A 26,202-nucleotide genomic window follows, 5' to 3' on the forward strand; every position below is an offset into this window, starting at 1 on the left:
TCATACAGGTTTGGAACGACATGAGAATGAGTAAATGATGATGGAATTGTCATTTTGGGTGAAATAGTTTTGATTCTGATTTAGCCTATTCTTTGATGAATAAATACTGCACACAGTGACTAAAATTACATCCCATAATTAAACATTGTGAATGCATTTTTATGGTAATTTTAACAAAATACTATTTCAGTGTTCAGTGCCTATATACTGTGTACCTCTATCTTTCATACATTGATTGCAGTGCACTGAACACACACCGCTTGTCCGCTAGCGTTCTCTTTTTCTTTTTTTTCCATCTCCCCATGGTGAGAAGGTAAGAATATCAATGCACTTGTTACAAATGGCCTGCAAATCTCTTGAATATTAAATAAAATGTACAAGGGAAATGGAATTACACTACTAGACCTGGATCTAACACGAGTGGAGACTGGAGGGGGCCCAGTGCCTGCTAAATATTCATGCCTCTTTTTTGTTTATTTATCTTTTAAAGCCTTATTTTGCATTTTAAAACGCAAAGTGAAAGAACGGACCACAAAAGCATGCCCTGTTGGAGAAGAGAGTGCAGGGTTTGCGGGCCAAGGCCAACCATGGGCTGTTCAATATTCAGAATGATTTTTATAAGCAATGCATGTGGAATGGCTCTGGGTCTAATGTTGATATATCACAGCCTCCCAGCGGCTGGTGCCCTGCGTCTGTCTGGATGGCATGGAGAATCATTTTGGTAATGCTTCTCAAGCACAATACAAATCATTTCGCAAATCCACTGGGCCTTAAAGACGACTCGCTGTCACTCTAGCCAGGCATGGGAGCGACAGCCATGCACATGTGCAACGGGCTCATGCTCTTTCGCGCGATCTTACCCAGTCTTCTACTTCTGTTGAGTAGAGCTATTACTGAAAGTCTGCACGAAAAGCTTTGTTGTAATACGTTAAAGGTGAATCATTTACGTTCTGTCAACAGCAGAACAAACACAATTGTAAAATAAACAGAGCAATTCCAAACGGGGCCTCGCACCATTCGTGCTCGGGCCCTAAATAGTGATTCCTGGAAAATGACTGATCCACATCTGTTACTTTTCAGCCAAATAAGAATTTCTGCACTTTCTTTTTATTATACACTGTCACAGACAGACACTGTCATTCATCTTGGACATACACTGACACCTAATGGTGTGGATGTCACATCATGCAAACGCGAGTGTTTTCCGATACAGAGGTGCTGTTGTAGAAATACACCATTAGCAGTCAGCCATGATTAATATATTGTCGCTGTAGGGCAAAATCTCCAAAAACACTACTTAACTACTAACACTAGAAATGGAAAAAACACGGTATTTTTTTAAATAATTAAACACTGCATTGTCAAAGTTGATATTGTGGCTTTATATAGTCAGACACTTGCATGTGTCATTATATTATTAACACAATACTTAACACAATACCAAACTCAAGCTTCAAATGGAGTTATGAGGTTTTTGACCAGCAGATTTCAGAGAATTTTGGACATAAGTATTTTATCTGAGGCAGTGAGTGAATCACATTATGTTTTCATCAACTTACAGGTTATAAAATTTACTGTAGCTATGCAGCCACTCAATCAGTTTTTTTTTTTTCTGTTTTTGGACAAAAACTCATGTTAGTTATTAAGGATGAAGCTGCTACACACAAGACAGAACTGGCTATTGCTTACTGTTTTTTTCAAAACCCACAGAAAGACGTGAGGGCTGACCAATAGTAATGAAAAAAAAATATATATATATGGAGATACGAGATTTCTGCCTGACAGCGACGATACTGTGAGCAAAAGTGTCCAATTACAGATATAAAGCAAAATGTTTTTCAGCTGGTCATGTGACCTCAAAATGGCAGCCCCTATGACACGACCCACTCCATGTACACTGAATAAAATTTGGTGTAGGATTTACTGTAAAATTTAACAATTTTTCACACAGAAATTGCTAGTAAATTTCACAAAAAAACCCAACTACTGTACAAAGAAATGACAAGTAACGCATTGAATTAAACATGAATTTTTCTAAACCTAATGAATTAAAGGTGCACTATTAAAAAAAAACTGAAGCATATAGAAGCAACCTTTAACATGTTGAGCCATAGTGCTTAAGCTGGTAACACGAGGACGAGTCCGACCCAATCATTTCATCCATTCATCTTCTGCCAATCGTTTCATCTCCTTTGCCTCCAGTGTCCCTTTCAATAACAGTGGCCACAAATTTTTAAAATGTAAAACTACCTCCCGATGCTCTGGAGACATCATCCTTCTCGAGGAGATTAATTTGCAGTGAGCCGTGATGTATTTAGAATTAGAATCTTGCTGAGTCTTGAGACTCATTATGGAAATGTATATATGCAGGTTGGCACGCTGAAACAGTGTTCCCAATCCTAGAGATCAATGCTTAGCGAGAGCAGTCCATCACGATGCGGAGAGGGAAAAAAAAGTTAGCAAGAACGAGAAGACGGAGAAATAAAGGAAAAGGGGAAAGAATGAGAGAGGCAGAGCAGCATGATGCGCTTTTCCTATCTATGGATGGCTACACGTATGCATCATTATGCCTCTGAGCTTTTAGAATTAAACTGCCTTCATCAAACACTCAGCAGGGTGGCCCTTCTCGCACTGTTCACCCCAGCGAGAGGGAGGCTTCAAGACTTCAAACATTTCAGTTGTTTCAGAACATAAACTCTTTCAAGCCTTTTGCCCCAGTGCCATTCGGAGCAGTAATGAGTCGAGCTGCAGTTTTGAGAGCTGAAGGGAGAGGGGGATCACACTGCTCTTCAACTCCAGCTGCTAGAGTCAGGATGGAGTGATCATGGGCCCGGACATATTCCTGAGGCAGATATTACAAGAAATGTTCTACCAGAGATGTATGAGGAATAGAGACAGCAGAGGATCCCGCAAGTCCAACAGAGAAAAAGCAGCAGAACTAACTGTAGAATATATCAGACCAAATCGTATTGGCTGATACTGCACTCTATGGAGAAAAGGTTCTGTCAGCTGCTTCATACTGTAAAACCTTTTAGAGGTTCACATCGCTGGATCATTTTATGGATTTAGCTTGAATTCATTTTGTTTATCGATTTTTGATTAAATTGTATGAATTAAACAGCTTGTAAACATACTTTATTCGCTGTAAAAAATTGAAATAACCTGTTACACTTGGAAGTATTATGCAATAATTTAAGGCATGTCTCCTTACAGAACCTTTTTGGTATAGATTGAGTCAATAACCCTAGGGTTCTATATAGAAACCCATTTAACCTTTTTTTCTAAGAGTGTGTGGTGTTTATATTTTAGCCAAATGTCTGACTAGTTTGATACTTGGAGCATATAATCGGTAGCCTGACTACGTCAGACTTCGTACTTCCGCTCAATTTCATTTCGCTTCTGTACTCAGTCTGAGACAGCGTCATAGCTTTCCGTTTTCCTCCGGCCTGAAAACAGCCGGCCAATCAACGAACAGAGGGCGGGCTGAGAGCCATGACGTAGACGCTGATTGTACCGTGGATGCGTAGATTTACTTCACATAATCTGCAGAAGTCGTTCACAGCCATGTTCACTCCGGTATTTCGCTCGATGGTTTTGTCAGAGCCCGTCTACGGAGAGCCTGCCCACTCCCTATTAAGTCCTATTGTACCGAATTTTGGTTGTAGTTCGACCAGAGTTCCACTGGGGGCGGTCGCCCATGAGTGCAGAATGAATGGGAGTCTATGGGGCTAGACGGCTAAATGTGTCTCTTTCACCCGATTGCCGTTGAGAAATCTCAGATTTGATTGTAGGTTTTGCAAGTTCAACATGGGTTATAGGTCGAAAGTTGAATGAACGAGTACTTAAGTCCTTTTGATTTCTTACAGGTTGAGTTGTTGTTGCCCATAACACGCTAGCATTCTGCTAATGAACGCTGATTGGTCAGTGAAGGACTGATTACGACCAGAGATGCCGCTTGATGGCATCGTGTCATCCGAAGCGGGACCAGAAACAAACAAAACAAAAACTCTTCTAGCACGTGTATTTACCTGTGTCAGCTGTGTTGTCGATGCCTCGAGTGAAAAGAAAGTGCAGAGCGCGAAAGCACCAAGGTGACTGAAGGATTGCCGTAAAGCAGTATCTCTGGCCGTACGATGTGTATGACGTCATTGACACTTTAAAAGACTTTTTAAAGCAAATAAGTGACTCTAAAAAAATCTAACACCCAGCAATGTGTAATTTCTTTGCATCTCCTTTCGAATACAACATTCAAATTACTAGACAAAAAATTATATCCTGAGAAAAGTGGATTTTGATGTGTATAGCGCCACAGACCTCCATTCATTCTGCACTCGTCCTTTGAGCGCCCTCATATGGAACCAGAGTGGAACTGCAACCAGTTCAAAAGCCGGAAGTGTACTGAGAGTGAAACTTCTCGCCTTATTAGACATTCTCTGGTTTTGTTTTCGCATCATACATGTGTTTACAGTGGAAGTTAGATGCGGCTGAGCATGCGCATAACACACGCCATAACCAAACGTTATGTGATTGGCTTACGGGTAACGATTTTAAACTTCAGACAAGCGCCCCCCTGCGAGAAAGAAAACGCGTTTCAATTATGATATGCCAGACTCTGTCTACGAAGCAAAGCGAAGTAGCAGAGTTTGGTATTACCAGGCTATATAATCGGGGCTCTATATTTTTTATAATCTTCAAAAAGTGTACACTGTTTAACAGTTTGAATACTGCCTAATACTGATTGATTTCTGTACAGTAGGCTATATAAATTCTATATAGCAAATACATCAACCCTATAAATAATTATCGGCTACTGTTTCAAAGGTTTGGGGTCATTATATATATATATATATTTTTTTTTTTTTTTTTTTTTTTTACATTTATAATCATAAGAAATGTTTCTTTAGCACCAAGTCAGCATATTAGAATGATTTCTGAAGGATCATGTGACACTGAAGACTGGAGTAATGATGCTGAAAGTTCATTTTAAAATACATTAATTTACTAAACCGGTATTTTATATTGTAATAATATTTCACAATGGTGTTTTTATTGTATTTTTTTTTTTTAAACAAATATAGGCAGACTTGTTGTGCATAAGAGACTACTTTAAAGAACAATTTAAAAAATCTTACCATCCCATAGTGATTTACAATAAATGTAATAAATTCATTTAACCTAAATTACATCCTAACCTGAAAACATCACACAAAACATATTACTTACATTACATTCTATCACAACTTTAATGGCTAAAAATATTTGAAGGGATTATTAATATGTCCATATACAAATCTACCAATCGAATGGGGAATCTACCATCCATTAGCAAAACCACTAATAAAATCTACCATCCATAAGCAAAACCACTACGTATGCTTTAACACCGAACAGAGCGTGACGTCCAGACAAAAATAACTTTGAGCAAATATTCATTTGACTCATTCTTTGGGAATGATTCAACATAGCCTATGGGAATGATTTAAGAGCCGCTGCTAAGTAAACACATCCAAACAAGGCAGAACACGGGAAACCAGGCTAGGTTCAAAACACAGGGCAAACAAGCAAGAGTAACGCCCAATCCCAATTCTCTGTCTTACCCCTTCCCCCATTCCCCTTACACCATTCCCCTTACACCTTCCCCCTTGGACACAGCCATGTATAGGAGAAGCCTATTTTGGGTTATACTGATTTATATATATATATATATATATATATATATATATATATATATATATATATATATATAGAGAGAGAGAGAGAGAGAGCGAGAGAGAGAGAGAGCGAGAGAGAGAGAGAGCGAGAGAGAGAGAGAGAGAGAGAGAGAGAGAGAGAGAGAGAGAGAGAGAGAGAGAGAGAGAGAGAGATGCATTATAATAACACCATCATAAAGCTGGAAATAAATGTTGCAGCCAAATCCTCAAAATGCCAGGAATAAAATCAGAAAACAGCACCTGAATAGAAATCTCATCTCATGCCCCTCCCTGAGAGTAAACAAGTAAAGGCCAAAATGAGAAGAAATAAATTGGCAAGTCATCTTTAAACACTATAAAGAAGAGTCCACCTCAGGCCAACTCAAAAGGGAAACAAAGGCAAACAAAGACTCTGCAACTCAAGCAGCTCAAAACTGCTTACACCATCTTTTCCTCCCTCTTCACATTAGTCAAGCCAAGATACAAGACACACAAAATTTTGCCTGTGATGATGAATGAACGAGTAGCTGAGCTTAGGGGGGGAAAGAAAAAATCACCCCTACTCACTCTCCAATATTCCTCTCTTGCTTGTAGAGGGCAGTGCAAACCTGAACAGATAAATGAAGGCTTAAAGACAGGGAGTCAAAATACTGCCCTTCTCAGCACCCGCAGAGCACAGGGGCAGGAAAGAGAGGGAGAAAAAGAAGAGAAAATATGAAGAAATTATTTAAAAATGCAGGAGGAGGAAGCGGAAAGTTGCTGCTTCAGTACTTTGCCTGATTTGTTCCCAATATGATCATTTCCCTGCTCCTCTGCTGCAGGGTGAGTGGAAAAGGTCAACTACACATCATATTTTAGAGAGAGAGAGAGCGAGAGACGGAGAGAGAGAGAGAGAGAGAGAGAGAGAGAGAGAGAGAGAGAGAGAGAGAGAGAGAGAGAGAGAGAGAGAGAGAGAGAGAGAGAAACTATCTAGAGACTGTCTAGACTCTGTCTAGCAGTTCACCTGGCATTCTGACATTCAATAACACTGCATTTTCTTTTAATGGCAATTCAGAATTATTACATTAACGCATGGAAAAAGTAATGAGTATTTAATTCATATTAATTTCAATATTATTAACCTCTATGAGTCAAGTATCAACCTGATACCGGTACTTCAATGTAAATGTGTTTTTGAGATGTTAAAGGAAAATGTGGATTAATTTAACAATTACCGATAATATTAATCAAATAGATCAAATATTATGAATGTTACAAAAGCCATGCCACTTAATATGCTAACAGTTGATTAATTTAATAAATAAATAAACGTAATAAAAGAACTTGAGTATTCATTGAGTTGTGTTGATTACTATTATCATTGGATTTCAATGATAATGGTAATCTAAACAACTTGGATAGGAATATTAGGAGAGCAATGTAACTTTTATAATATGCGTATGAAATAAATAGCGCCACTTTTTCAAATATAAATCATTATGTGTTTAACGTGTGTTTAACGTTCATTTAGAATGAAATCTTAGATTTACTATCATTATAAGGACACGCGCACAGCGTCACACGGACACGCGCACGCTACGTTGACAATCACAATGGAGCTGACATATTCTGCTAGAACATTCATGCAAAAAACATATGTTAATAATGGAGCAGCTTCCTGTTACATTTTATAGCCGTTTTTCTGGGTAATTTAAATGTCAACATGATTTAACTGTGCCGACCGCCGGGTAATATGTTAGGACTTTACCAGAAATCAACATCACTGGGTGCTGTGAAAGGTAGATTCATGAATGCATCAGTACCTCTTTTTTCTTCTGACCTCCTCCAGACTGAAGACATAACAGCAGAATCAACAATAAGGATGCAAACGGCATGTTGAATGGAAATCCCTTGTATACCACCGCCATGATGGAAGATGCTCTTATCGCATCAGTTCTGTTGAGCGCTTTGATTGGCTACAATCGCATCCAACCAGAGACCACACAATTGCTTTGTTGGACTTGTAGTTTTTATTACCTGGATTTTAAATGCATGCAGTAACAATGGGAATACCATGTAAAATCCTCCAAAATGCTCCAGAAGTAACTTTTTTTTAACTTTTAAAAATAGGCCTATATTGTTGTTGTGTCACAGTCTTAGCGCTCAGAGAGGAAGATGAACACATTTATATAGGCTTCAGCTTTGCTGTATCTCCAGTTCCTGCCAATGGGGGGCAAACCCAAAAAGTGTTTTCTAATATAGAATGATATTGAATATGGAGAATGCATGACATGGCAAAAATGAGAAATCACAGCTTTTAAAAAATGTTTATGTAATGTTCTAAAGGGTTAATTAAAAAGAGCTATTTATAATATTACAATGCTTAAATAATATCAAATAATAAAGGATAATAACTTATCGTTATTATCCTTTTATAATAATAATGATAATAATAAAACGAATTATTATTATTATTATTATTATTATTATTATTATTATTATCATCATTTCAATTAAAGCCAAAACATTTGTACAATTGCACAATTGTAAAGTAAAGCTTATATTTTTTTTTATTACTGCACAGTGGTATGTCAATTTATTTATTTGTTTGTTTGTTTGTTTATGTATTTGTTTATTTGTGTCACGTACTCTACGCCTACCATTTCTGTCCACTCACCAACAGAGGTCACCCGTTTACTATTACGACTTTTTCACTGCACACACAGAGTTACATGTTACCCTGGACTACATTTCCCATGTTCCATGGCTTTAATTATTTCCGCACCTGTAGTCAATCACAAGGACTATAAAACACTGATGCACAAGCTCACTGATCACCGAGTATTGTTAGCGAATATCGCTGTCTAGCTGATAGCATCTTTACAGAGCCAATCCTAGTGTTCCTAGTCTGTTCTAGTGTGCAGGGGTAAGGGGGAAAGGGAATGGGGAAGAGGGAAGAGGGAAGAGGGAAGGGGGAAGGGGGAAGGGGGAAGGGAGAAGGGGGAAGGGGAATGGGGGAATGGGAATGGGGGAAGGGGAAGGGGAATGGGGTAAGGGTAAGGGGAAGGGGAAGGGGAATGGGGTAAGGGGAAGGGGGTAAGGGTAAGGGTAAGGGTAAGGGTAAGGGTAAGGGGGAAGGGGGAAGGGGGAAGGGGGAAGGGGGAAGGGGGAAGGGGGAGGGGGAGGGGGAAGGGGGAAGGGGGAGGGGGAGGGGGAAGGGGGGAGGGGGAAGGGGGAGGGGGAAGGGGGAAGGGGAAGGGGGAAGGGGGAAGGGGGAAGGGGGAGGGGGAAGGGGAAGGGGAAGGGGAATGGAAAGGGGAAAGGGGAAAGGGGAAAGGGGAAAGGGGGAAGGTGTAAGGGGAATGGGGGAAGGGGGAAGGGGAATGGGGAATGGGGGAAGGGGTAAAACAGAGAATTGGGATTGGGCCTTACTCTTGCTTGAACCTAGAACCTCGCAACGTCAGGTCTGCCACCTCAGAGCCACGTATTGTTGTGGTTGCTGTACCGCAACCCTCCTCTGATCAGCGTCAGAGATTGGCATCCAGCGTGGAGGATCCACTGCTGGTGTCAGTACGCACAGCTGGTATCCCCAAACCAACTCATTCTAGCCCTCCTGCTCCTGTACTTCTTCCCCTGTCCGCAGCGCTCCCCATAATGGGGTTCGTTTTATGGTGTATCTGGGCCACATACACCACCGCTGAATCTCCAGAAGTGGCGGATTACGCTGCAGAACCTCATGAGGCGGTGGCACTCGCTTCAGCTCCTGGTGCGGTGGTGGTGTCTAGCGATGAACTCTCGTCCTGTTTTGAATCGGCCACGGAGGCCGTTTGTGAACTCTTGTCCTGTCTCGACCTAGTCGCAGAGGCTGTCTGTGAACTTTTATTCTGTCATGAACCGGCTCCGGAGGCCGATTATGAACTATTGTCTTGTCCTAGACCAGCCATGGAGACCATCTCTGAACCCTTGTTGTCCTGCCCTGAAACGACCTCAGAGGCCGTTTACGAACTTTCATCCTGTCTTGACCCGGCCACGGAGGCCATCTATGAACTGCCATCCTGTACTAAACCGGCCGAGGAGGCTATTTTTGAACACTCGCTCGGTTCTGAACCGACCATAGAGGTCATAAAGGAACCTTTTATCTGCCCTGTTAGCTCTGTCACGACCCTAGAAACCGTACAGGAGCTTCCTGTCGGCTCCAGTAGCTTTGTCATGACCAAAGATTCCACAAAGGAATTATCTGACTATCCCGTTCCTATTCTTGAGTCTAATTATGAACTGTCTACCCATCCAGTTCTCCCTAATGTGTCTGATTTTGAACTGTCTGTCTTGCCAATTTCAGTCAATGTTTTTGGTTTTGAACAGTCTGTTTATTCAGTTCCTATCAATACACTCCATTTGGAAATATCTGCCTATAATGAATCTGTTTCTGAACTTTCTCCAAGTCAATTTCCTTCAATGAGCCAATGTGTGAATTGTCATCCACTCTAGTTTCAGTCAGTGCTTGTGATTTTGAACTGTCTCCCCATTCCGTTTTCCCCAACGAGTCTGATTTTGAACTGCCTATCTGCCTAGTTTCTAGCCTGGAAATCCAGACCTAAATCTAAAAGATTAATGGTCTGGCGTTGACTAATGAAAATCGGCAAGCTCGAAGGGCGGCACCAAGCATGCATTTGAAAATCTCACTACACGCAATTGGATAACACTACGACCAATCACAACAAGTTATCGCTTAGCTACCAGCGGAGCTAACTGGTAGATTAGACTCTTACCGTATCCGGTCGGCAAAACAGCAAAAACACCCTTCTTGCAAAGGAATGATTCGAGCGCCGTCATCTGTTCCTCTTTTAGAGGAAAAGTCTAAATCTTTCATTGTAGCGGCCAAAGCCATTTCAAACAAATGGTGTTCATCCATAGCCATCTTGCAATGTTTACTAATGACTTTGACGTCGCAGCACTGTCGTCATCTCGCCTCTGGCCCGCCTATATCAGATAGCCCGATGTGATTGGTGCAGCTCAGATAGAGGGGCATATTTAATGAGCATCATTTAATCGACACCAGAGTAACTCGCTGAGCAAATTCAACTTGTGCTCTCGCAAGAACTCTGGATTACCAGGGTACCTAGTTTCCATTCATGAACCTGATTTATTATTATTATTATTTTTTTACTGTATGTTCATCCAGTCACTCCCAAAGAGATTCTGATTGAACCCATGGCATTTCCTGCCTCGGTCCTTAGGGCCGTGAAAACATTGCCTGTGTTTTATGTCTCAGTTTTCCTTAGGTTTCAGTCTTTGCCGTGGGTCCCTGATCCATCTGGGCCACCGTGGTGGTCTGCTGACAAGCTCTGGTGGACCAAAGTTCTGTCTACTCTGCCGTGGTGGTCTTATGACCTGCTCTGGTGGTCCTCTGCTACTCCTGTTCTGTCTGCTCTGCCGTGGTGGTCTTATGACCTGCTCTGGTGGTCTTCTGTTCCGTCTGCTCTGCCGTGGTGGTCTTATGACCTGCTCTGGTGGTGCTCTGCTCCGCCTGTTCCGTCTGCCCCACGTGGTGGTCTTATGACCTGCTTTGGTGGTCTTCTGCTCCGCCTGTTCTGTCTGCTCTGCCGTGGTGGTCTTATGACCTGCTCTGGTGGTCTTCTGCTCTGCCTGTTCTGTCTGCTCTGCCGTGGTGGTCTTATGACCTGCTCTGGTGGTGCTCTGCTCCGCCTGTTCCGTCTGCCCCACGTGGTGGTCTTATGACCTGCTTTGGTGGTCTTCTGCTCTGCCTGTTCCGTCTGCTCTGCCGTGGTGGTCTTATAAACTGCTCTGGTGGTCTTCTGCTCTGCCTGTTCCGTCTGCTCTGCCGTGGTGGTCTTATGACCTGCTCTGGTGGTCTTCTGTTCCATCTGCTCAGCCGTGGTGGTCTTCAACCCTGCTTGTTCCACCCTGCGTTGCCCTGGTCGCTTGCTCAGTCTGCTCCTCCCTGGCTTCCTGATCTGACTCTGTCTTCAGTCCTTCTCCCGCCACATGGTCCTGGCCCTCCGTCCTCCCCATTTCATTTCTGCTCCACCACCCTCCTGGATTATTCTGCGTCTGGAAGCTGTTCCTTAGAGGGGGGCTCTGTCACATATTCTACGCCTACTGTTTTCATCACCCGTTCACCATTAAGACTTTTTTCACTGCACACACAGTTACATGTTACCCTGGACTACATTTCCCATGTTCCATGGCTTTAATTATTTCCGCACCTGTAGTCAATCACAAGGACTATAAAACACTGATGCACAAGCTCACAGATCGCTGAGTATTGTTAGCAAATATCGCTGTCTAGCTGATAGCATCTTTACGGAGCCAATCCTAGTGTTCCTAGTCTGTTCTAGTCTTACTCTTGCTTGTTTGCCCTGTGTTTTGATCCTAGCCTGGTTTCCCGTGTTCTGCCTTCTCTCTGCCTGCCCTGGACTCTTGCTCGCCTCGGATTACCTCTTTCGTCTTGCCCTGTTCGGATACTGTTTGCCTCACGCCTGGACTTCAGCCTGGTTATTTGGTTTATACTCTTGCCTTGTCCACTGGATTACGTTCTCCATTTGTTGACCCTCGCCTGTCCCTGGAATGCTCTTTGTCTTGTCCATATCATACCTGCCTTTGTTTGGGCCCCTGCCTGTTCTGAACACATCTTTTATAAATAAAAGGCTTTGCCTCTTGTCTCAGTCCCACCATAACAATTTGTTTGTTTGTAATTTCTCACCTGCATATATAGGCTACTATTATTTCAAGATTAAATGTTAAATGTCTCCTTAAGTCACTGTAAAAAACATGCACATACATTGTAGATGTTGCAATAACACTGTTTTATTATATTTATCATATATTGTCTTTCTTGTTTCTTTGTCATAATAGGCTACATCTTTGAGTTGTTTTATTCTAGTAGCAGCTGAGAGGTCACCTGGGTGAGAAACCATTAAAAGGGGAGCGCAGCTATTATAGCTTTTCACATTTTATTGTTAGAAAAAATAACGCCCTTTTCACACAAATTGCCCAAAGGTTGAATGCTATGACTAATATACAGTACGCTCTGATGCTTGCATGTATGATTGCGAACGATGGGATATATATGCATGAGAGATTAAAAAGATGCATGTTCCATTGGAGTTTCTATAAAGATTTAGATTAGCCTCTCCTGAACTTGAATTTGTATGCATTTTATCCCAAGAACAGTATGTTCTTAGATGGCATAAATAACAATTCTTTCATCTTTTTTATTAGCTCACGTACAAGCTAAGTGCATGGCTGGACCGTTCCATTTCCCTTTAAGAATCTGACTCACTCTGTAGCAAATTATGTATTTTATTTGGCCAGCATGCATCTCTATGCTGAATTGAATATAAGGTCAGACAGGGTAAACACCGATGTCATTCAATATGATGCATGCAGCAAATGTCAGACTTCAATACTTATGCTGGAATCAAATGGTTAAGATTCTCTTTTAGCCCTTTAACCTTGATGTCACTGACGTCAAGTGGTCTTATTTTGAGAAAGATGACATGTCTGACTCACATTTAATAGGTTGTCTGTTATAAACACAATGCAGGTGTTTATAAAAGATTCGGTATGAATATCACCTTAATAATCCCTCCCGCAGATGTGTGAGACAGACAGCCACAGCTGAACGCGACATGTTTAGTTGAACCTCATCCAGGAATAACAGTCCAGAATTTGCAAGACAGAGGATGATGAATGATTTCCATTTATCTAGGACACAGTTTTTAAACCTATACATGTTCTCTTTGTGTGTCTCTTTCAGCCCTATAGACTGCATGTGAATCTCTCTCACACACAGACAGGCACGGATGCTCGAACACACACGATTGCTGTTGAGCTGTACCACTTGAAATCTGTCTCACTGTCGCTTCAGCTCACTTTACGGTGGGCTGTTAATTTGGGTCCTAGACTGGGAGTTGACGTCACCGGAGCTGGGGCTGGCACAATATACCCAGCTGAGGTCAGGTGCGCATGTAAAATCCATGCCAAGGAATGATTAATTGCAGAGTGGCACAATGAAAAAAAGATCCTCAATGCAAGCCCTGCATTTGGAACAATGATTTCAGCTGTAATACTGCTGTGTAGGTTATTTTTAGAGCATTTTTTTAAAGTAATTTTCTCATTTTAAACTACACACCAAATGTGAATGAATTGTGCACGTGCAGATTATTAAATGTACAGTAAAAACTGCCAGCTGTGGCTGCTCGAACTGGACATTATGTCATTGTATTTTACATTTTCTAACTGCATATATCATATATAATATAATGTAAGTATAGCTACTTTTTTTGCTCTGTTAAAATCAGTTTGCTACTGAAAATCCACAGTAAACGTAAAACATATAGGCTCTATGGTTCCATAAAGAACCTTCAACATCCATGGAACCTTCCATTGCACAAAAGGTAAGGTACTTTAGATTATTAAAATGTTCTACACACTAAGAAAAACAAAACGTTTAATATATTTTTTAACTGACCACTGAAAGGTTCTGTTGAGAACCGAAAATGGTTCACTGAAAAAAAAAAAAAAAAAAAAAATTAAAATTAAAAATTAAAGAAAAATTGGAACCTTTATTTGAACAGTACCAAAACATCTTTACCAACAGTCCTTTTACCAACAATATTTTAGTATAAAAACCTTATGCATTTAAATATAAAATTTGTCCATACAATTATATGGTAATACATTACTTAAAATATATATAGTTTTATAGTAGTAATGCATTTTTACATTCTTTAATTACTAACACTTTTAGTGTGAATATTCTGCACTGAAATATTCACTTTGGAAATTTTTAAAGTGGAAATGTCAACATTGTGCACTTGAGATGCAACACACACGCATGCGAATTAATACTTAAATAGCATTGCGTTTCTCTCTCTCTCTCTCTCTCTCTCTCTCTCTCTCTCTCTCTCTCTCTCTTGGCTCTAGGACCCAGGAGAATAACTAGCAGGACAGTTTATTCTTTGAGTGATGAAAAGAACCGGCTCGTTTCTCCACGCAGAAGACTAAGGGGACTGTGCAAGTCACCTGGCTTGTCTGGATAGTCATCACGCCGCCAAAGACAGAAAAATTCACTCACAATCCAATCGAGGAAGATCTTCTCCCTTTTTTTCTTCCATCCATCCCTCCCTCCTCAGACTCCCTCTCCCAGACAGAGAGTCCGTACTCAGAGAACCGGGACTCGGCTGGAGGAGCGCGTTAGGACACGGGAGGTTTCTGGAGATCACCAAGTAGGGCAGCAGCGGAGTGCGCCCTGTCCAATCAAACGATCATTCAGTCAATCAGCCAACCAATCAATCAATCAGTCGGATCACACCAGGGAGCTGACAGCCTCCTCCTCATCCGCCTGCTCGGATCGAACCGATATTCTTGAAATAAACCGCAAAAGGATGATTTGATAGACTGATCAACCAGGGTTGCTGCAAACGTGCCAGTCTCGCGCTCAAAGCTCTCAATGACAGCACGGTCTCTTACTGACAGAAACACTTTTGCCTTCGGAGAGGAAAACGGAGAGCGACACGCAAGTCTGTTTATGTCACGTTACTGCTGTTGGGACACTCTGAGTGACTAGTTATATAGGCTACTGAATAGTTGAGGCTGTCGCTGGAGTCGTGATCAGCGGGAATGAGACTGAGGGAATCCGCCGCGGCTCGGAGAACTGGGCTGGCTTTCGCTGGGGAACTACAAGGCTAGATATACAACTTTTGTGTTAGACTTTATCTTTCGATATGGAGCGATCGGCATCGCTGGACATCGAGGCACTGAAGGTGAGTTGCTGATGTGACGTGTTGCTGCTGTTTGCAGCGTGTAGTGTGTGTTTGGGGCTCAGTGCGGTGCTGGGTTTTGTGCGTGGGGTGCATTTCAATAACCCTCGTTCAAGTTGCGGCCATTAAAGGCATAGGTGCCGATGTCTGGGGCTGCTTCTGAAGCATAATGATCATATGTCATTTCACAAATAGTCTAGTTCGGATATTTCGCTAACAAATCTTATATGCACTATGGGTTTCTGCAAAAACGAGTCTTTCCCCCGTTCAACCCCTCCCTCGATCGCCTTCCCACTCCAGGCATTTCCATCGCGTGCATCCTCATTTATCCATATGCAGTGGTATTTTTGAAAGCAACTTTTTAACTCGTGAGGATTCTTATCTTATTGCTCAATTCAATGCTTATGTTCATGCGTTTTTCACAAAAGAAAAAAAGAGTTCCGCTGAGGGATTGTGTGTTTCAGCACCTCTGGCACTGGACAGCTCCACAGATCACACTGGAGAACAGCTGTATGGGAGATTTGTGACGGCACTGCACTGTAAAATGGTACATTTAGGGTAGCAACTGTGGTTCCCAGAAGTTTACCATGAGAAATACGACGATGATGTTGCAAATAGGATAGGTGGATATTTTGCTGATTGTATATTTTACATTTCCTAACTGTATATGCCAATACCCTATTTGAGCTATGAAAGTCTATTTGTTTCTGTAAGGTGTTCTCGTCGGAACACATGTGGCTCAATGGAAGTTGGTCTCTCTCTAGCAACTGTGGCCAATAATAACTTATATACAGAGCACAAAACACAATCAGGATAATGCGAATGACACTATAAGAATGCAACAAGCATTCTCTAAAATTAACATGAAACACTCCAGTTAACATAATAGATAAAAATAAGAAAAAACTAACCTTTTTAAATGAAATATAAACAAATGTGCTGGTTTGTCAGGGTTTTCGCCTTCAGTGAAAGATAATTAAACCTGTTTACTTATATAAAACAAAATTGTGTTCATTTTATACTGTTCAAGAATGCATATTGCCTTTTTAAATATTATGTATGTTTTCTGTTTTTATATGGTAATTATAAGATCATTAATAAGTTTCACTTAAAAAAATATTTACCGTAAAATTATATGTTTTGCCTTGAAAAGTATGTCATTTTACCATATATGCAAAGTTTGGGTTAACTTACAGTTGACCAATGAACAGGTTTTTACTGTAGAAATCTAACACTCTGTTCCATTAAAAAAACATTTGTTGTTGTTGTTGTTTACAGTGAATGGTGATCTTAGTGTTATTGTACAGTATCTCTGCCTCTCTCTCCCTCCCTCTCTCTCTCTCTCTCTCTCTCTCTCTCTCTCTCTCTCTCTCTCTCTCTCTCTCTCTCCCTCCCTCTCTCTCCCTCTCCCAATCCCTCTCTCTCTCTGAAAAGAAGAGGGAAAGAGATTGCAAACACGTACTGATCTGGCAAGTGTGTTTACATTTGATTGGCATCTGTTGCCAGGAGATTTGCTTCTCTCCAATTCACTTGATTTATTGTATTCGGTTTGAGCTTTGTGATTTCAAAGGATCGATGTTTAAACCAGGCAAATGTCTTTATTCATTAAACGAGCGATTCTTAAAAGCACCATTCCTACACTCAAGCCTCGCATACAAGTTCTTATATCAAAATAATGATCCAGTGTTCTGTGCCTTTACTTTTAAGCTATAGGTAAATCATGAAAACAACATAATACATACCATACTATGGTTAATTGAGTACAGCTCAAACCAGATCAATCGCTCGACTAGGTTCAGTAGCTGTCAATCTATCAGAGTGGCTGACAAAAGATTTGTTTTATTATTATTTTAGAGCTTTTATGTTATTGAGTAAAGAATCACACCTTCTGGCTTTTTTATTTATTACCAAGCCTTTTTGTATTTGAAACACAGGAGGGAGCTACTTTTTAAAAATGGTGTGGAAATGATTTTGGAGCAGCATTTATGATATGTTGTAACATTGCATCTATTGAATCAGCATTTTGTGAATTGCGTTGAAGGGCTTCATATAACAGTGACTCTTCTGTAGAGCGTCACACTTACATTATAGTGTTCATGTAATTCTCTCTAATTAATTAAGCAGGGTGCTTCTAATGAACAACATGTACTTGATATGTAATTGCTTTGTGGAGCTGTTTGTAATTTCACAGTCATCTTGTTATTACATTTCTAATGAATTATGATAGACATGTTATATGAACTTTGAAGTATCACCAGTGGCCCCTTTCATTAGACAACAACGGGACAAGAATAGATTTAGAAAAAGAGGAGTCATTAAAAACAGTGGTGATGAGGCAAACAGTATTCTGTCCTTATAACAGGGTTGTTCAGCGATAGTTTTAATTAAACTGGCATCTCTGGTTTGCCTCTTATCTGGAGGCGTATGTGTCCCATGAATTCAGACGCTGATGAAATGCCTTTCTTAATCTCTTGGAGTGTCATTTCAATTTATTGCCAATCCTTTACCACCTCTGTGAAAGTTCCTGCAGCGGGACTAAAAATGCTTGGGTTGGACCGCAAACTTGGATGACAGGTTTAAAACACAAGCAACAAATACATTAATAAGTGTGCAGAACTTGACTTCATTCGTTTTAAAGGAGTAGGCCAACCAAAAACGACCCTTTCTTTAAAGAAAGAAAAAAATATCCGTTTTTTTGTCATACAATGAAAGCCAGTTGGGTCCAGTGTTGATTTGGACCCCATTGACTTGTTGTAGGGTCAAAAAAACATTTAGAAAATATCTTCTTTTGTGTTCACCTTTGCCACTGTCGCCTATTTCGCCTTTGGCTTTTGGCTTGCTTAGTTGGGGACATTTAATATTCATTATTTAATATTCAACAATATTATTGATCTGCCTGCATTGACACCATTATATGAGAACTGAACTGGACAATGACATCACTATTTTCTATAGAGCGGCTAGATATATAAATTAACTAAATTAATATTTTTTTTACAACAAATATGAACCATCACTGAACTTACTTAAGCTGGACTATGACGATATTTTCTTCAAGAAACAAACTTTATTGCATTATTTTCCTGTTATCACTGTGCTGCTTTGCAAATCTGTATTGTATATAAATATAAATAAATAAAGGTGACTTGACTTGACTTCAACTCTGCTCTGCACAGTCAGGGTACAATGAATTTTTTTTCTCTTTTTTCCTAACCCTAACTTTTAATATCACGTAGCAGATTCAATGATTCAATCTTATTTGCGCATTACAAAACATGCACTGATTTTTCATTAAAAAGCACTCAACTATGGAGGCCGAGTCATTCTTATTTGGAAACCAAGAAAAAGGACAGTTTGCTTTGGTCTACAATGTCAGCACTCAGCACGCATGCTGATCCTGGACCAGCCAGTAAAAGCTGCGGTGAGCAACAGACCCATTCAATAGCACTAATAGCATCACAAATGGCCGTAATCCATCTTCTCTTAGGTTTGCTGTGCTGGTCCGAGTTTGAGTGGCAGTTGAAGGCCCCATCGGTGTCCTGATCCTTTCACTAGTGCTTCGAGTATCAAGGTCCTTGCCAAGCTTTCGTTCCCATCGCCACCCCCGTCCCTCCAGTCCCTCCCGTCCCTCCCACCTCCATCCATTTTAAACTTCAGTTCAATTATAATTCTCATTCTCTTACCTCAAACTCTCAGTAACTCGATGTCTCTCCACCTCTCACTTTCTCAGCTTTAATACTCTGTGACCCCTCCTCATCTGTCTCGCTCTGCTTTTTCGACTCTACATCTGCCTTGACCCCTCTGGAGAGCATACACTATTAGCACTGGTCTTTGGTCATTTCTACTTCAAATAATTAACTAAGGGAATGACAAAGATACGTTTCAAAATGCAGGGTGCCAATGCAATTAACCTGAACATTCCTTAAGCAAATTCACTCAGCTCTTCTTTGGGTTTCATCTAGCTTAATAGTCCATTCTTACATAGTACTTTTCAATATATTAAATTGATCTCTCAGTCAAGTCACAGAGCTTTTATTATGTGTTTTTTTTTTGTTATTCATAAAAGTAGAGAAAATGGTTAATAGAAGCCATTTAACATTATATTAAACTTTATTTAATAGCCATAATTCTTAACGTTTAATTTGACCTAATAAAGTGAAAATGATTAGATTTCTGTTTTTTGTTTGTCATTAACATCAATTACAGAACATAATCAAACTTCTACCAACCTTAATTTAAATTTATACAATAATAAATAAGTAAAGACATAAATTACAAATGTCATGCAAACATTTGACAATAAATGTCACAATTAACAAAATGAGTAAATAGAGAAATAGTTTCTATTCTACAGATTGATTTAGTTCATTTTTAACTTATTTTTTAAGTCTATAATGCACATTTATATGCTAGCGAAATGAAATGTAAAATTACTATAGGTAAAAATAAACACTATTTCTATATTTTACACCTCTGTAACAAACAGGATCTATATTTTTATGTGAGGGTCATACAAAATTACTTACTATAATACAAAAAAAGAAAAGAAAAAAAAAAAGATCTAGTTAAAAATAAACAGAATTTATATTTTATATGTAAATCCTATTTATTTTTTAGGACCAATCTTCTTAATGCAGCATCAGTATCGAAAGCATCATCCATCAAGACTGATCCATCCAAAACTGAAGACGGAACACTGTAATCCCGCTCTCACGACTTCATGGCTCATGCTGCACCTATTAGTGGCCACTGAAGATGTGAACACAAGATTGCCGGCACACCAGTTTAGTCCATCTACAAAAAAGTAATACATAGATTCTCCCTGTACTGGTGTTAGCGACCGTGTCTTGTAGGTTTTTTTTTTTTTCAAGAAGCAAGTGGAAAAAAAATTGAGTGCAAGCCTGAGATTTAGTCCTACAATCGTACAAGAGGAGTTAATACGCTGATGCAATTATCTCATCGAGGCCACTAGCATGCTCAGCGTGCCAAATTCACTCACTATTACACACAGTCATTACACATGGACTGTTGCTGCATTCATCTGCTGTAAATTCACACATGGTTCCTCAGAGAGCTGTGAGGTGTTTACATTTCCGGAACTCTGCCATGACTCTTCATTACCATAACTCTCATCTCAACATTTCCTTGTTAAAACCGTGCTGCCATTATTACAGTGCAAATGGTTGTGGGATGAGAATCAAATTTGGGAAATACTGTACGCGTGGATTTATCAGTCATGATTCCACTCTCGACCTCGCTACAAGCTGTTTAGATGAAATATTCTGTTTATTAAGCAATTGGAGTTTGATACTTGAAATACTTTGGTAAAATCTTCAGATTCTTCAATATTTTGGTTTATTTTGGTTAGGATTTATTTTATTTTATCAATGATCTTTGGAATTGTCGGCATGGCATACCTGACGTTTTTATTATGAACATTAATTAAAGTGTCATTGGATAGTAAAGTGTCCATCGTATGCGCATTTAATTTAGTTAATAGAAGTTAATTGATAAATAAAATCTATTTATGACTTTTCACAGTACTGTAACTGCAGATAAGTTTCTTCAAGCGTCTTGGAGACGTTGCCACAGACGTTGACAAGTCTGTCTCAGTTTTTTTCTGTTTCTTCATGTAATCACTGATCTGAGATCAGATATCTGTGTGGATCATATGTCAAACTCCTTGTGTATACACAAATCTCACTTGATTATTACAATTAATGGCAAAAGGAGTGTTTGGAAATGTGAACTGATATTTCCTACTGACACACTACAGCAAAATATATAAATAACTATTTTTTTGGGGTGAAAATACTACCATGCTGGGGTCAGCCCTATGTTCCCACAGCCCTATGTTCCCACGACCCTATGTTCCCACATTTCTAAGAATTTTTTTTTTACTGAAAATTTTGAAAATTAGGCCCTATGTTCCCACAGCCCCTATGTTCCCACAGTCTTATGTTCTCTCATTTAACTATGTCCCCTATGAAGGGTAGGTTTTAGTGCTTGTGCTGGTACAGGGATAGCCCAATTACATCACAGACAAGTCTCCCTCCTGTGAGGGGTAGGTTTAGGTATGTTAACTAATTAAGCCCTAGTCCCCCCCTGTGGGAACATAAGGCTGTGGGAACATAAGGATGTGGGAACATAGGGCTGTGGGAACATAGGCATGCTCCCGACATGCCTAAGACTTTTGCACAGTACTGTACTTCGTACTGTTATTCACCTATACTATACAGTAGGGAAGTATGCGATTTCAACCCTAGTCCAAGTGTTTTTGAACGAATTGGTTAGGTTAATGATTCAATGACACTCATTTTGACTCATCATGATTCAGTGGCTCTCTCACTCAAGTATTGTTCCTGAATGAATCAATGTTTTAAAGGAATTGACTTTGATGAATTTATCATTGTTCTTTGGAATAGTCGGTAATCATGGAAAACCCTTGAGCCAAATATTTTATTAGTCAGAGTATCTTCCAAGTGCACAAGTGTTACTAACCTGTAGATGCAGCCAACGAAAAAGATTTTTTTTTTTCTCTGTCAGAGTCTGTGCTCTTCCACGGTTATGTTGCTGGAGTTTGGGTCGCTCACATTCTAGCTTTGGCTGACAGTAACCATGGCAATAGCAAAGAGAGCAATACATGATTATGCTGAAGTATCTAGAGGAGAAGGTAATTAACCACTGTTTTTGAGATATACTTCTATTTCTTTTCTCGTCTTTCTTTTGGTTGACTTTTGTTATAGTTTGAATAGACTTTCAAAAGATCCATTGTCCTGTGTTTTATCAAACAGCTGGCTTAAAAGAAACTTTGTTGTTATGGGCCTCCTTCTCATCCCAGGTATGGCAGGCTGGCGGAGTTGTTTTGTGCTGCATTTGTTGCGTTGCTATCTGATATTCGGGGCTTCAGATGATCTGTTTTTTTTTTTGGTGTGTTTTTCTTGGGCCCTTTGATGTATCTTTTTCATCTCTGTGGTAAGGCAGTCTGCCTCAGCTTCTCTTCCACGACTAATGTCCGGCTTAAGATTATTTTATTCGCCTTGAAAAGCCTCCATTTGATGTTCACAATTCTATTATGTTTTTGAGAAATCAAAATAAAAACAAAAGACAAACAAGCAGGCAAAATCACCCAAGCAACAATGACAAACAACAAAGAGATCTAGCGCTTCTCCTGCAGAGCGGAGACCGGGCACAAAGAGAACGCCATTTTCTAAACAAAACAGCTACATAAAACAGACATTCAGATCGGATTGCTTCTCAGACAGAGAATCTCCTGTAGGCAGTTCTGTAAGACGAATCAAGGACAGAAAAAGAAACTACATCTGACAGTTCACTTGTTAAGATGTGTTTTATTGCTTTTTGAAATGTCCTTTTTTACTTAGTTGGTTTCATTGTTACTTTTTTTTTTTGGTTCTGGATGACATTAAACATATGTCTGGTGCAGAATCCCATTGGAAATAGTTTTTTTTTGATGAGGCAATTATCTATCATTTCTTTGAAAAAAGAAAAGAAAAGCTTTTATTTGTATTCTTCTATAAAGCAAAAAAGCTTTAGAAGACTTCTGTATTTGTCTGTCTTTAAGTTTAATTTATGTAAATTCTTCTTAAAACTTTGTTTTTAAAAATGGGTGGGACAGGTGTGTGTGTGTGTGTGTGTGTGTATGGTGGGCTTATATAACTCATGTTTGATGTGAAAGTTTCATCCTTACATCTACTATAATACAATATAATGTTAGTCCCGAGATTCTTCACATGAAGAAATACATAGCTGATCTATTAATATTTGTGTGCCCTAATGGTCTGGCTGTAGAACTTTTGTTAAGCGTGTCAGGTTCTGGGTTCTAATCCACCTTATATATATATATATATATATATATATATATATATATATATATATATATATATATATATATATATATATACTCACCTAAAGGATTATTAGGAACACCATACTAATACTGTGTTTGACCCCCTTTCGCCTTCAGAACTGCCTTAATTCTACGTGGCATTGATTCAACAAGGTGCTGAAAGCATTCTTTAGAAATGTTGGCCCATATTGATAGGATAACATCTTGCAGTTGATGGAGATTTGTGGGATGCACATCCAGGGCACGAAGCTCCCGTTCCACCACATCCCAAAGATGCTCTATTGGGTTGAGATCTGGTGACTGTGGGGGCCATTTTAGTACAGTGAACTCATTGTCATGTTCAAGAAACCAATTTGAAATGATTCGAGCTTTGTGACATGGTGCATTATCCTGCTGGAAGTAGCCATCAGAGGATGGGTACATGGTGGTCATAAAGGGATGGACATGGTCAGAAACAATGCTCAGGTAGGCCGTGGCATTTAAACGATGCCCAATTGGCACTAAGGGGCCTAAAGTGTGCCAAGAAAACATCCCCCACACCATTACACCACCACCACCAGCCTGCACAGTGGTAACAAGGCATGATGGATCCATGTTCTCATTCTGTTTACGCCAAATTCTGACTCTACCATCTGAATGTCTCAACAGAAATCGAGACTCATCAGACCAGGCAACATTTTTCCAGTCTTCAACTGTCCTGTTTTGGTGAGCTCATGCAAATTGTAGCCTCTTTTTCCTATTTGTAGTGGAGATGAGTGGTACCCGGTGGGGTCTTCTGCTGTTGTAGCCCATCCGCCTCAAGGTTGTGCGTGTTGTGGCTTCACAAATGCTTTGCTGCATACCTCGGTTGTAACGAGTGGTTATTTCAGTCAAAGTTGCTCTTCTATCAGCTTGAATACTCAGACCGGCCCGTCTGGCACCAACAACCATGCCACGCTCAAAATTGCTTAAATCACCTTTCTTTCCCATTCTGACATTCAGTTTGGAGTTCAGGAGATTGTATTGACCAGGACCACACCCCTAAATGCATTGAAGCAACTGCCATGTGATTGGTTGATTAGATAATTGCATTAATGAGAAATTGAACAGGTGTTCCTAATAATCCTTTAGCTGAGTGTATATATATATTATATATATATATATATATATATATATATAATTTTTTTTCTTTTTTTTTTCTTCTTTTTTTTCCATTAAAACCAAATATGTTCATCAGTGATTGTATATCAAGAGCAAGGGACACGTTTATGCACACTTTTTTTTGTGTGATTTCACCAGAACGAACAGAGTCTCCACAACGCCGTTAAGCCAGATTGAAGCACTCATCTGTCTGAAGACTGTGCGCGAGCCACAAGAGAACACGGTTGCCCTACGCCACTGATAACAACGGCAACGAACACACATTTCGGTGTCAAAGCACCTTTTTTTTTAACAGACAAACTAAATTAATACTCTGGAGATGTTTCATTTGTATTAAGTACATCCGTGCAGCGAGATGTTTCAAAAAGTGGTGGAGACAATGTCGACCCTGGCAAAAAGTGGTGGAGACATGTCACACCCGCAAATTACACCTGCCACTATTGGAACTAAAATAAATAAAGTCTAAAAAAAAAAAGGTTTTTATCATGCATATCACAGTCTTTAGGTCTGGGTCCAAAATGCTATAATTTCCATAATGACTAATACAGCCTTCTTTATAGAATAGTCAGTTGCTAAAGGTAAGGTACGTTTTTGAAGAATTTCAAAGTTTAGCCTCAAGAGTCGTTCAATTAACTGAAGTGGCTGCTAGTGGGACATCTTCCCTATTCATTGAAGCTTGAATTTGAAATATAGAAACTCGTTGTCTTTTGATATCTGACAAAGATGGCATTCTAAGTCATGTTCTTTGATGTGTAATAGATTTTCGACAGGTTTTTCAGATTGGCTTTCCAAATAATACCCCCCCCCCCATCTCCTTTAGCATTGATTTCTCTGGTACATGAAAGGTTCCCCTAACAAAGCCCTGGTGCTTGATTCTTTTGTCATGAAGTCCAAGGAGCAAAGAACAATGGATCCTAACCCAACACAAAACACTGATTCCGGCCTGTGAGAATTCCAAGTGCACTCATTTTTAAGTAGCTCACTAGAAATCATGAATCACAAATTTTGTTCGATTTTTATTTGGGTCATTATCAGAGATTTGAGTCAAAGCCATTTGCTCTGTGCTATAATCTGCTTTTCAGTGCAGAAAAAAAAGACAACCTAGAGATAATTGGTCGATTTTATATGTACAAAGAAACAGCGAATGCATACATGGAGGATTCATTTTATGTTTGCAGGAATGTTTATGGATACAAGTCACGGGTCAGTTCAACTAACTGCCTTATCAATAACCTTCACATTAAATTATTAGGCACTTTTATGGCATATTTTATGCCGTTTATGTTATTCCCATAAATCAATATGATCAATTAGGGATCATCCAATGTCCTGAATATGTCATTATCACAATTATTGTAGCTCAGTAAGATGCTCAGTAAGATGCTCAGTGTGGTTTATTGGAATGATACCAGTCTTTGCATTTCTAATGCGGATGTAGGTTTGCTTACTCATACTTCAGTTACATGTCTGCTGCTTGTGCATTTTAATATCTTTTGACTGCAAATGAGATGTATAAAATCCTATCCCTGTGTGTAACTGTGTGTAGATATATGTAGATGTAAGACTGAGCATTTGTACTTTTGTAGGCAGAGAAACAGATTGTCAACAGATCTCTGGTCTGTATAGATTACAGTGCAGAGTGCAGTTTGTGTTACTCGTGCATTAAAGAATAGTGGATACTGAAATACAAAAACCACCAAACCATGCATCTCTATATTATTTGTTGCTTCAATAATAAATT

The 26,202-nt window shown here is 39.7% G+C and overlaps 2 protein-coding genes across 2 annotated transcripts in view; one reads left to right on the forward strand and one right to left on the reverse strand.

Annotated features, from left to right (window-relative positions):
- tusc3 (tumor suppressor candidate 3) overlaps positions 1-7,629 on the reverse strand; it is a 95,474-nt gene extending 87,845 nt beyond the window's left edge. Inside the window, exon 1 of the mRNA XM_084098025.1 lies at positions 7,493-7,629. Coding sequence (XP_083954151.1) covers positions 7,493-7,597 — 105 coding nt within the window. The 5' untranslated portion in view covers positions 7,598-7,629. The remainder of the gene's footprint in view (positions 1-7,492) is intronic.
- A 7,044-nt stretch (positions 7,630-14,673) lies between these two features.
- sgcz (sarcoglycan zeta) overlaps positions 14,674-26,202 on the forward strand; it is a 295,633-nt gene continuing 284,104 nt past the window's right edge. The window contains exon 1 of the mRNA XM_084098366.1: positions 14,674-15,457. Coding sequence (XP_083954492.1) covers positions 15,419-15,457 — 39 coding nt within the window. The 5' untranslated portion in view covers positions 14,674-15,418. The remainder of the gene's footprint in view (positions 15,458-26,202) is intronic.

This window comes from Abramis brama (assembly GCF_963993115.1).
Source record: "Abramis brama genome assembly, chromosome: 2".
Taxonomy (NCBI): domain Eukaryota; kingdom Metazoa; phylum Chordata; class Actinopteri; order Cypriniformes; family Leuciscidae; genus Abramis; species Abramis brama.